This window comes from Schistosoma mansoni, chromosome 4 (assembly GCF_000237925.1).
Source record: "Schistosoma mansoni strain Puerto Rico chromosome 4, complete genome".
NCBI lineage: Eukaryota > Metazoa > Platyhelminthes > Trematoda > Strigeidida > Schistosomatidae > Schistosoma > Schistosoma mansoni.
The window spans coordinates 7,653,363-7,666,836 of NC_031498.1; the positions used below are offsets into that span (position 1 = coordinate 7,653,363).

Here is a 13,474-nt window from a genome sequence, read left to right on the forward strand (position 1 = left end):
ACATGCTACTAAAGAAGTTTCTTATGAGTAATTATTTCATAATAAGGCTATTTTTAAGCTTCTGAAAACCAAATGGTGAATTTTATCTGCGAATAGAGTTGTACTACTTACTAAATTTTAAGTAGAATAATTTTTAGTTAAAATCATTTCATTAGTAATCCGTACCAAACGTAGGGAAATAAAAGTTAGTCTATTCGTACGGTTAAGAATTTATTTAGTAGTGAAAAATGATTTCTTCTTTTCATTAGTGAAATGGGAGTATTGTTTTTTTACAATAAAAATTTTATAAAAAAAAGGAGAAAAAAACGTTGAGAGATCAAAGAGGGAGATGTATTCTAGAATTTTCTGAATGATGAGCAACATTTATAGGGAGTTCACATTTCTCATTTTTTGGTCTGGTACCACTACGTTGACAAACGGAATTTCCTCTTGAAGATAATTTCAGAATTCTGCTCTCTGAGTTTTTTTAAATAAGGCGTCATGAGCATGTTTATAAATATGAGTAAGGGAAGAAAAATAGACTTTCTATTTATTCACAGCCAACAGAATAAAATCTAATTGTTTAGCTTTGATCCATAAAATGAACAAATATCAATATTCACAAATGAACACGTCTATGATACAGTGTGTTTCACATTTTCCCTTAAATACTCTCTTCTTGTTGTATTCCACTTGTTGAACATTCCTGTCTATGATTTTGTTTTTCAATTCTTTAGTTTCCTCTAGGATGATTGTAGTTAATTAAAAATGTATACGGAATCTATCCATTAAAAAAAAACTATTTGAGTGTTAGCACTAACTGTACTTTTGTTATCAGCAGCTGTTCTATTAAAATATTAAAGACATCACCTACATTTGTAAATCTTTATTAGTCAGTATATGTTTCTTTCAAACATCCGATCTATGTATTTCTGTGAATTTACAGTGATGTGTCCGTAATATAATACAAGTGAATAAATTTTAAAAAAGAAACAGTCAACATAAGTACTAGAAAAGATTTATGTCTGGTATCATATTTCTTGAGAAAAAACAACGCGCTCGCACTAAAATACAAATGAAATAATCCAAGAAGAAAATACAGAAACTAATAAAATGATTCAATCAGTTTATTTTTCTGATGTATTGAATCTATTACAATTTGACGAGAAAAGAAGGAGGTAAAATTATGAACTTGTCGACTGGGGTTTCATTGATAACGCCTTTGAAATTTTGTTCGATGTTTTATCACGAGAAAATACCTGTTTTATTTTCTTCGTTCGGGATTTTTCTCTTGGCGGAGACTGAACATTTTAAGAGTAGAAGACGGAAAAGAAAGAAAAAAGATACTCATCAAAGATTATGTGGAACTGTACAAATAACAATCAACAGTAAAATCACTCAAATCAAATCATTGGAAATATCACTTCAAATAATTTAAACATTTTATAATATTTACAAACCATCTTTAAGGAAAGTATGTGGCTTATAATGCCACATTATTAAGACTCAATTTCTCGCTTAAAAATGGTGTCATATACAGATAAAATAGTAAACTTTCGATGAAATTGTTCACATGGCACGTATTATTCTCGATATTGAAGTAATATATAATCGTCCCTGTAAAAATATGTTTCTTAGTGTAAGTAGCAGCAACATTAGTAGTTCTGGAGAAGTGGCATGTTGATTACGTAATTCCACTAGGAATCATATTGTCCATACTCACTTCCATCTTTTTCAATTTAACTAGTCACAAAACATTATTGATTACAAAACAAAATATTTGGCTCGGTGTCAATTAAACACATCTGTACATGACAACAGAATTCCGTTTTTCTTTCGAGTTATACTAGATACGACAATTGTTATTATTTTAAATCTTTTCATTTGAGATTCATAAAGAAACAATTTAAGGTAAATACGTCAAAAATCTTGTAAACTCATTAAGTTGTTGGAACTAAATGAATGTAAACGTTTTTTAGACAGGTAAATCAAAATTTCAGTCTAGCATTCATCATTGTTATCGAATCATATATTTGTCGGTTATCCTTTTGATTCTTGAGTAATTATTTTTTTATACATAGTTTATGTTCACACTGCAATGTTTTAGGTCAATTACATAATAGTAGGTTTTGTGTCAGTAACATTAATTTTATAGTTCATATTCTGTTGAAGCATAAATTTCTGTCAGTCAAGTGGGGATTACCAACATGGTTTCTTCGGTGAGTATATACATTATTATAAATGTATATATGTATAAAGCTGTATGATACGAATAACTGAAATTGGTGATAGCTATAAATCACTAAATATTTCAAAAGAAAACAATGATTCAATACGGAAATGACAGAGGTTTATGATTTAATTCTTAGTGTACGCAACAATATTTTCAAGAACTGAAAATTTCAGTAAAATTATAGATACAAATATGTACCATTTGTGTTTAGTAAAAGTTTAAGAGAATCCAAACTTAGCTCATTATACTGTCTTATTAAAATTTTCAACTAGTCTTCTAATTTATCTAGATACTTTTTTGAAGTTTGCAATAAGCCACTTTGTACTTTCAGCATTTTAGGATGACCGCTAAAGATGCTACATACAACTCAAAAGTTGAAGTTAAAATCCATGGAATCTAAATGTATGGAATGCATTTCAAGTAGTGACTAGTCTTTATAACTGTCTACTTGAAAACACTTCTGAATTAAGCTTTGCAAGTTACGTATAACGTTTTTCCAAAGTCTCAATAATGGAGTGAAAACGTAGAGGCAGTCTATTTATGCAAGAGAAAAGATTGCATCGACGTTTTCACTGTATGTATTCATTACTATGTAGGACACACCAGTAGATTTATGTGCTCAATTGTGAATCTACTTAATATGAAATCATATGAAATCGGTTACTAATGGTCCCATGTCTTGGTAAAGAAGAAGGGTTGGGCATGAGGTCAGCAACCACATCCCGTAGAAAACAACCTTGTTAAAAAACGCTGACCAGATTAAACAATTCAAACCATTTGAGCTCTGCCCTCCGAGTTGAACGATCTTCATTCAGAAGAATTACTACGCCTCATGATGAAAGCCAAGTGCCTTTGAAAGTCACGAGGCCGATGTCTCTTCCAACAACTAGAGAAGCAATTAGTACAGGTACGTGGGATTTTCAGACAATCTAGGAGACCATGGGGACCAGCAAAGTAGCTACGGGAATGACGAGATACAAGTTATTGGTACTCGAAACCCGTGAAACACAGACCCGAGCCGGACAGAAAAGATCAGCTTCGGTAGAGGTGCTGCTGTACTCTGATCATGAAGAAAATTGTGCATCAAACACACAGAAATTTGAATTTATGCTGTCCAAAGAAGCAAGAAAAGCACTTATACGATGAGGATCTCATGGATTCAGAATCGTCAAAGCATCATTCAAAACAAAGAAGGATTGGATCATAATGATTATTATCCAGTGTTATGCACCCAACAATGATAAGAACGATGACGACAAAGATCTTTTTTATGAGAGGCTGCGGTCGATCGTAGAGTAGTGTCTAGGAAAGAACCTGGCAATCCTGATGGGAGACCTAAACACCAAAGTCGGAATGGACAACACCGGATATGAATATATAGTGGGACGACGTGGACTAGGAGAAAGGAACAAGAATGGCAAGAGGTTTTCAAATTTATATGCCTTCCACAAAATGGTTATTAGTGGCAACACATTTTCCCACAAAGCTACATGGGTCTCACCAGATCATACTGCACAGAATCAGATCGATCATATTTGCATCACTGAAAATTTCAGAAGGTCAATGGAAGACTCGAGAACCAGGAAAGGAGCTGACATAGCTTCAGATCACCACCTGGTTGTGGCCAAGATGAAACTGAAACTAAAGAAACACTGAACAACTGGGGAAACAGCAGTACAAAGGTTCCATACAAACTTTCGTTCGACATACTGAAAAACTCAATGAATTCAAGTTAACTCTTCCAAGCTGTATAAGATCTACTGAAAGAAGAAGAAACTACTATTTAGATGAACTGGAAAGGGATCACAGAAGCACTAACTTCAACGTTTCAGGAGGTGGTGGACTGCAACAAACAACATCATAAGGAATGGATCTTCATGGAAACCCTGGATAGGATTCAAGAAAGAAAGAACGAGGAGACAGAAATTAAAAACAGGCGGACAGGAACAAAGGAAGTCAAGGCGCAAGCTGAATATAAAGGAGCAAACAAGAGAGTGCCAGGAAAAGTTTTCAACAGAGTGTTGCTGAACCGGACGAAAGACTCAGTAGATGCCCGATTTCGAGGTCAAAAGGCTGAATTATGTAAAGATAGATCGTGTACCGACCAAATCACAACACTACCAATTATTATTAAGCAATAAATTGAATGGATCTCCTCACTATATATCAACTTCGTTGACTACGAGAAAGCATTTGGCAGTGTGGATAGGAGAACACTATGGAGGCTTCTTCGACACTACTGCGCGACTGAGAAGATAGTCAATATAATACGGAATTCCTATGATAGATTAAACTGAAGAATTGTGCATGGAGGATAGCAGACAGACACATGCCAACTGAGGACAGGAGTCAGACAAGGCTGTTTGCTTCCTCTCTCCCTCCTTCTGGTTATCGACTAGATCTTGGAGACCTTCACATCTGACAGGAAGAACGGAATAATGTGAACAGGTTGGATGCAAACAGATGATTTGGAGTTAGCAGATGACCTGACTCTCCTATTCCATACACACGAACAAATTCAAGTGGAAACAACTAGTGTGGCAGAAGCCTCTGCATCAGTAGGCCTCAACATACACAAGGGTGAAAGCAAGATCATCAAATACAACACAGAGAACATCAACCCAGTCTCGTTTGATAGAGAAGCTCTGAATGACGAGGAATCTTCCACGTACCTGAGCAGCATCGTCAATTAACACAGAGGATTGGATGCAGATGAGAAGGCGAGGATTGGCAAAGCAAGTGTGGCATTCCTACAAGTGAAGAACATATGGAACTCAAAACAACTATCAACTAATATCAAAGTCAGAATCCTTGATACTGACATCAAGACAGTTCTATTATATGGAGCTGAAACTTGAAGAACTACTATAATCATCATCACATAGGTACAAGTATTCATAAACAATTGTCTACACAGAATACTCAATGTCCATTGTCCGGATACAATCAGCAAAAGACTACTGGGGGAGTGAACAAACCAGCTAACTTGGTATCCTGAGGGTAAATGGGAAAGAGGAAAACAGAAGAACATATTGTGCCAAGAATTGGAGGCAGATATAAAAAGGATGAATAGCAACTGAAAGGGAGTCCGAGGACAGAGTCGGATGGTTAAGTTTCACGGAAATCCCTTCCAAGAGGAGTTAAGGGCGAAAGTAATAATAATAATATATATATATGATTTAGATAATCCGAAATTTTCACGGAATACCATCATAAATTTAATGTCATTTTGAAATAATATATTCTGACCGATATTGTAAATAATTAGAATGTGTTTCTTAAGAAAGATGTTTTTAACTGTAAGTCACCTGGATGCAAAATGTTGATGTATATATAATTATGTTTTATGATTAAAAATAAATGAAATAAATAATTAAAAATATATAACTTTGTTAAGAATTATTATAAAATTTTATATATAGTTGAAATCATCAGTCAATTGAAGCTAGACCACCATGGGAAACCTGGAAGCACTGGACGGCCGTTTCGTCCTATTATAATAAATATTCGAGGATGATGGTGTTGTTATTCAGTAGAAATCTATTTTAATAAAATATGTTTTCAGTTAGTGAAGTTTATCAAACACTTTCAGGAAACTTATATCAATTTTTTCTGAATAAAAATAGCTGTAACTTTAAAATTTTTTTGAAATGAAGTCTTTTTCATTTTCAGTTGTCATTTGAAGCGATATTGTTATACACCCAATATGTTTATTTGAATTAAAGTGATTTATTGTAATCGGTAAGTAAGTCATATATTAAATGGCTTACTGACAAAATTCTTAACTAGAGTAAGAGGTAATAAGATTTTTGAATATTGAGAAAGTATCCAATACATAGAGTTTGTAGATTCACCTTGCTATTTGATTAAAATAAGTAAAAGATGTAAGCTCTATATTTTACGTTCATCGTCCTCTATTTATTAACAATAAAATTTAACTTAATCTTGTGTTTTAAACAATTTCAATATTTTATTGGTAAGGATATGAATCTTACTGTTGTTAACGTATAGGACTACAATCAAAATTTGTTTAAAAGTTCTTGTTACTTAATCTTAATTTCGAGACAATTCATCCAGGATGTATGTATACCAAAAGGAACTGATCAAATTCAGTCATGAATATCGACAATGGAAGGATTCAGTAAAACAAAACTCATCCTGTTACACAAGCTAGTGGTTATCTGGACTCAGTTACTAATACATTGGAGGGTTTACAGATGAAGGGAATGGGTTAGGGACTCTATGTGAACATCAACAGTGGGGTGTATGTAAATACAGTTGACGAGTTACGAATGCGACGAAACTCATGTCTTAAATTCCTCTCTCAAACTGTGCTTATAAACTTTAACGTTCGTTTTTATTAAGGCTTCACACTAATTCGCGTTTTTAATAATCAGTAATAGGGTTAGTATCAATCAAATGATAATTTAAGTAAAACTGGTCTGGTTGAAGTTAATTCTTTGGGTTTCCAAACTCCAACATTACGTATAGCGGAGTTGTCACGAATCACTCTTATTACATTTCAAAGTCAGGACTAAACCAGGCTGGTTATATCACAACCAAAACCTATAAAAACAATCATGTACTGTGACTTGACGAGTTCGGCTATAAGGGTAAAGTAACTCTCAAGATACATGGTAATGATCATGGACAGAGTGAATCTGGAAACATCGGTGATTGGATTCTGGCACAGTAGTCTCGAGTTATCACATTCACTAAGGAGCTTAAAAATTTTCACTTCGATCCAATGAATGAAGTCAATTTAGAGATCTGAGAAGGTTCAATTATATACGATAAAACTAATACTTTGTATTTGTCAATGGTGTTTTTTTATATCAATCATTGATGAAGACTATTTTCAGATTAAACAAATCCCCATATATCACATCACTAAACAAGTTATAAAATTATTTTAAAAAGCTTCTAAGAATAGTATACGGTTAGCAGCAAAATCCAGGAAGGGTTTTTCATCCTATTCAGAACTCACCAGCTGGAAGTGCTGATATTTGCACTAATGATCAAAACGTTTACCCTTAGCCCCCGATTCTAATAGATTGGTAAAATTTCTCTTCCGTTAAGCCGAAACCAATGTAGGCTCGTATGTTATACTGTTTTCAAAAGATCAAATAGAGAGTGAACCTTTGAGTCTGACGTTTTATATGTTAACTACCTACCTTTGTTGCAGAGTATTTTCTTTTCTTGGTAGATAACTTGGCTTGATTTTCACTCTGACACCATATATAACCTGGTTGAAGTATCCATATTTGTTCATCAGATTCTTTCCTATTAACAGCTAATTCATTATATACATTATGTACATTATTATTTATATTATGAACAGACTTTATAGATTGTTTAATATTAGTATCATTAATATGATCATTAGTATTAGTAAGTTGACATAAATGTTTATCTTTATTCTGTACAACATTTGATGGAACCATATAATCTTTATTTATATCACTACAAATTTTATTATCTTTCATAAACATAATATCTGTCTGTGAATCCATAAACTCATTTGATCCATTTAAATTACATATTGGTGACATTTCATCAACTTCTAATATTTCTTGTACCGTTGATGTAGTTTGTGAATGAGGATATGAGTTATTAGTTCGTTGAAAATTCTCTTTTCCATGTATTAGGTAATTTTTTCTTTGTTTTTGATCAACTAGTTTATTATGTTCGTCTTGTTCATTTATTTCACCTTCTTCTTCTAGGATATTTGTTTTGTGCTTGTTTATATTCAAAGCTTTTTTAAATATATTTGGTAGTGTTCTTAAAAAGTGTTGATGACCTTTAGAAGTATTAGCAAAGTAATAATTTGATATGGTTTCATTCAGTGTATCATCTGATGTATGCCTTAAAAATATCGACATTGATGACCTGAAAAGAATTCAAAGTACAAAAGTATGATATAGAGAATAGATAAAATAATGATCGATTAAATAAGTTTTATACACATAGTTCCTTTTATTATTTTAAAGAGAACAAGAACAAAGATTGGTGTAGAATAATATCAATTCATTTTATTTCGTTAGGTTCTCATCAGCTGCTTACAATCTATAATATTTAAAATCAACATTATTACAGATATTGACATTAGGGTGATTAGAGATGAATATGTGTATCATGTTGATGTTAACATTTTTTAACGAAGCCCATCCAAATATCCAGTTTACTATGGAATATGAAAATGAAATTAAGTTTTATTTCCTCGATAAAAAGAAGGAAGGATGGCATAGTTCAACGTTCAGTTTATAAGAAAGACACATAGAATGGGATTTATCTCGATTTCGATGGCTTTTTCCAATCAGTTACAAAAACGCACTTGTTAAAACACTATTCCACAGTACAGAAAGAATATGTACTGTCGATACACTAGAAGAGAAAGTAATGAATGTTAAAAAAGTGTCGAAAGAATAACGGATACACACTGAAATTTATTGAGAAATATGGGAAGCATAAAAACAAAAAAACTCAAAGATACGACAGTAAATAAAAATCTTATTTTTGTTCAACCTAAAGGTAATGACATCACAGGGTCTATCAATAGGAGACTATAAAACGCATTGGCTAGAACTTATCCAGCAGCTAAACTAATTTTCTTGTCCAAAACAACATGTTCTCTGACACAATCAATGATTGATAGGTATTACTTTCATGTTACCACCAACTGCGTATGCAAATTCACATGTGTCTGCCAAAGTAGTTATATTAATAGAACAGAAAGTAGAGCTTACGTTCGATTCAAAGAACATACTCCACAAAGCTCAAGGTAAAATGGATTAAAAGCATTCAGCAGTGCCAACTCAAGACATCTCCTTGACACAGGAAATCAAGTCGATACACTGAAGTCTTTCAATGTGATTCACAAACAATCAAACTCCAATCTTTTGAAATTCAACAAGACGATAGCGATCAAACGTCCAAAACCAGATCTATGTATCCAAAAGGAGCTAGTAATAAAGTTTCCTTTGTCCTAGTAACATTAAACTACTTTTTATTTATTACGTCATCCATTATTTCAACTCTTTCTGACGTTTTATTACATCATCATCACTTTTTTTCAATTCATATCTTTCTTTGTTACCGTTAATCTGTTTTCAGTTGCTTTATTAAACAATCATCCAATGTTTGTTAACTCCATGAGTTCTAATTACTATATCAATGTTCTGGAACTTTCACTCCCAAACTTTATTTACCCGAAAAAAGATTTTCTACGACCTTATTAACTCTATTGGAATCCTCGCTACATCATGATACACATATTCATCTTTATTCACCCTCGTATGTGTAAGTATGTCAATATCTATAATAACGTTGTAAGCAGCTGATGAGAACCTAACGAAATAAAATGAATTCATACTATTCTGCACCAATCTTCGTTCTTGCTCTCTTTAAGATTAAATAAGTCATTGTTCTGAAAGAAATGACGAATGTTTACAACAAAGTTCGTTGCTTTGTAGTGTCCGCACTCAAATTTATAAATGTAAAGAAGTACAATCATTTAACATTACAGAAAAACATTGACCGATTTTATTTATAAAGAAATTAGACCTTTAATTATTTGCAAACAGATAAAGGATAACCCATAGTTCTCAAGGTTTTTAGAAAAATGCCTACCATAACTTTTGATTTTGTTTCAACGAAATACTATCAGTATGTCTGTCAGCACGTAGATTACAAAGAAATTACAATAAACTGTACGTGGCAAAACTATGGACTTCAAATAACTGAGAAGTCTACTGCATAGATAAGCGTATCTACAACTAAAAGTTTAATATAGATGAACAATCGATCCAAGATTGTAGGCGAAATGAGTGAAGCCATTAATATAGCAATGAAAATGAGGGAGTATTGGAAAATAACTTGACTATAAATTTCAGCATTATTAGATGAAGCAAATAAATATGAATAGTTGGTGAATCTTTTGATACAGCATACACTTAATTAACCCATCATACATTTGATAATAATTAGCAGCCAAGGATTGCAATAACAATAAGGTTGCTATCAGAAGTACGAATTAGAAGTATCATAATATTAGAAAATAAAAAATAGGTTTCGAAAATCAAAGATTGTATTCTAACTCAAGATGATGACATTTTTTGACTATCTAAGCAGCTGTTCAATCAGCTAACTTATGACATAACTAATTAAGTACTTCGCTAACAAACTGGTCAAATAATAGTATAGATGTAGTCGAAAATAAATCCACCAGTTTTCCTAAATTTCGGTATCGGTAGCTAAATTAGACAAATCCATTTTCGGATCTCCGAACATCATCCTGTTCGGTGAGGAAAAGTTGAGATCACAAAGAAGCTCCATACCGGGTTATCTAATTGATATGAAGTGTCATGTGGACAAAAATAATGTGTTGCATAATATCTACCGGATAACATGCCTTTTGTAAATAACTGGAGGCATTGGGATACACATTCGAATGCTTTCTTTGTTTAAATAAGAAATTTGTACAATCACTCTTTTTAAACTCGCCATCTTGATGGCCAAATTAAACTGCGTTATGTCCTATTACAAGGTACTTTTTTTGCTGATAATTTATTATATAATTTCTGTTATCTAAGTTTGTCTGCAAAAGTTTCTGTTTACTTTTTGTTGTTCCATAATTGTGACATTTTCTTAAGTGACAGTTATTAATACTCGATTTCCTATTAAAATTTTGTTAGTGGTCGTGTTTTAGGTTATGGTATCTGGACATTGACCGTTTCACCCAACTAATCTTTACATTAGTTTGTTAATCATTCGCAATTATTTTCATAAGCAAATTTAGATTTGTAATATAATCTAAAACCATCGTCTGTTTGGTATCAGTTTAATTATTATTTGTAAACATATATTTTAGTGTAAAGCCATAATGAAGAACTATTTTAAAAAGATTCTTTGCTCTGTTTTCCTTTCTCGTAAAATCGTCGCCGTTTTGACCTGTCATTTTAAATTGTCGGACATCTGGAATATGAATATTTACGCTACATATTTCATATTCAAGTGACATATCTAATGAGAACCGTTATGGACGTCTCTGACAACACATTATTTGGTACATGACTTTTTGTATATATTTTAATCGTTAAGATTATCCAAATGTAGTTTTGACATATATTATCCTCTACATGCCCAGAACCCACTTTCTGTCAAACTGTTCATACAAACTTTGACGAGTGTTCATATAAAGCATTCCAATCTAATGTGAAAGTTATTATGGAAGGTTTTCATTCCATGAATGCTAAATAGTTTTTGTTAACATTCCATTAATATTTTACTGAAAACTGACTGTTTAAAGTTCTACTGGATCATGAATTAATAATATTTCAATAAATTATTCTTTGTTTGGTCTATGAAATACTTGAGTATTTTGTAAATGTGAAAAGATAATGCCCGCTTTTCGACAAGAGCATTTAAAGTATTTTCAACATATATTTATACTCTATTAACACGTTTATGTGTAAGCATAATATAATTTAGAATTTTTAGTGTGGATTGCTATGAGTATATATTTATATGACAGTTTTACTAAATAAAAAGTAGGATTCCTAGCTTCATTTACTTGTCAACATGGCTTTCTTTTGACAGATAGTCGACGAGGTTTTTTATACCTAACAAATATTTTGAGTGTATTTTAACATTGATGAACAAAAGTGTGTTAGTCAATTGATTCACATTGGTTTTTGAATCTTTCACTGATGTTTAAGACTACAATTGACCAGTCTCTTTTAGCATATGTGCATTTTGAGCGGATTGCCTTACGTCACTAATATTATAAACAGAGATGGATGGTGGTTGGTAGTGGAATCCAGGACACGCGTTTTATCCTCTTTGGGAATCATTCTAAATAAAGAGGAAAATATGGACTAATCGGTAAACAAATTATTTTCTCTTTATCCACAAGTGAATGGTTTTTACTCTTCTGCAATATTCACGTGATGAAACTATTTAGAGAACTCTACGTTATTGATTACTCTCTTGAATTGTTCTGAAATTACTTTTTCATCCGTTACTTTTTACTAGAGATTTATTTTTTATTTTGTTTTTCTTGACTTTCTCTTCTAATGAACACGTAAACATTGATCAGATATTTTTATTATCTTCCGTTATTTTTATCAAAGTATGATAACAAAATGTCTCATTAAATTTATACCATTTTATGATGTGATGAAAAAATTGTCTTGTCTCTCATATTAAACAAACGAAATATGTAATAAAGAAAAGTATGTTTTCACAGTTTATTTGAAATTATTACTACCTTGTGTACCTTTATTTTGCATCATAAAAATGTTATGTCGAAAATATTTTGTCAATCATTATGAAAACAGTATTGTAATTTGATTAGATTAACCTAGTTACTCTGTCGCATCATTTCAAGGGAGTGATATGGTACAATCAATCGTCATGATTAATATTTGTACATACTAACTGACAATATGTTCTGTTATTACTGACATATGCATAAAAGAGATATTCAGAGAAAAATCTTTTCACATTCTATATGAAACAGAAAATTGCAAAAAACTATAGATTGAACAAGAATTCATTTGAGTATACGTATACATAGCCATTACTTGAAGTATCTATGTCAACCAAAAAAAACTGTAAAGAGTTATAATGTTCAGTATGATAATCAGGAAATACATATTCTGATGAAACCTATGACGAGTTAAGTGTTGAATACTGGACTGTTGAATACTAGACTACAATATAAAAATCAGACATTTTAAGCTTTATTTAGTTACGGTTAAAACATATGTGAACGGTAATTAGTCAGCTTTAGGATTTATGGATTTTGAATATACACTTGTATTTTAAGATGTGATATTTAATTCGATTAAACTGTTTAAAATAGGTTGTAAGCAAAATTTGTAACTGTTATTGTGATGATAGTAACTAAATCCTTTAAAATTAATTCTATAATCTATCCAATAATTAGAAAGATGACCTAATTTTGATCAGATTAGGCAAAAGTCGACTTGTTTATATTTACAATAATTCGCTTTAAGTTATTTAAATTTTGAAATTTCTATCAGATGTGTTAGCCTGAGGTTAAAAATCCTTCTTTATTCTATTTGTGATGTTGATAAAAAGTATGGTAATGAAATGGAGATAGATATAGATCAAACTCATAAAATAAATATTTATGTTAATTAGATGCAATTTCATGTGTTCAAATGACAAGCAATTAGGTATAGGTTAATTAACCTTACTACTTATTTCTTAATATACGAGTTCTATAGTCGAAATCAT

The 13,474-nt window shown here is 31.7% G+C and overlaps 2 protein-coding genes across 2 annotated transcripts; both read right to left on the minus strand.

The window, feature by feature from the left end:
- Window positions 1-4,829: 4,829 nt before the first annotated feature.
- On the minus strand, window positions 4,830-5,346 carry Smp_100360 (hypothetical protein). The gene has a single exon (XM_018796690.1). It carries the CDS (start codon window positions 5,241-5,243, stop codon window positions 4,902-4,904), a length of 342 nt encoding a protein of 113 aa, XP_018651807.1. The 5' UTR covers window positions 5,244-5,346; the 3' UTR covers window positions 4,830-4,901.
- Window positions 5,347-7,374: 2,028 nt separating this feature from the next.
- Window positions 7,375-8,094, minus strand: Smp_177310 (hypothetical protein; the record flags this gene model as incomplete). Its single annotated transcript, XM_018796691.1, has 1 exon — window positions 7,375-8,094. The coding sequence occupies one exon, from the start codon at window positions 8,092-8,094 to the stop codon at window positions 7,375-7,377; it is 720 nt and encodes a 239-aa protein (XP_018651808.1).
- Between the last annotated feature and the right edge of the window lie 5,380 nt (window positions 8,095-13,474).

Excerpts from the sequence above, each read along its gene's own strand:
- Smp_100360 (XM_018796690.1), bottom strand. The coding sequence starts at position 5,243 with ATGTTCTTCTGTTTTCCTCTTTCCCATTTACCCTCAGGATACCAAGTT.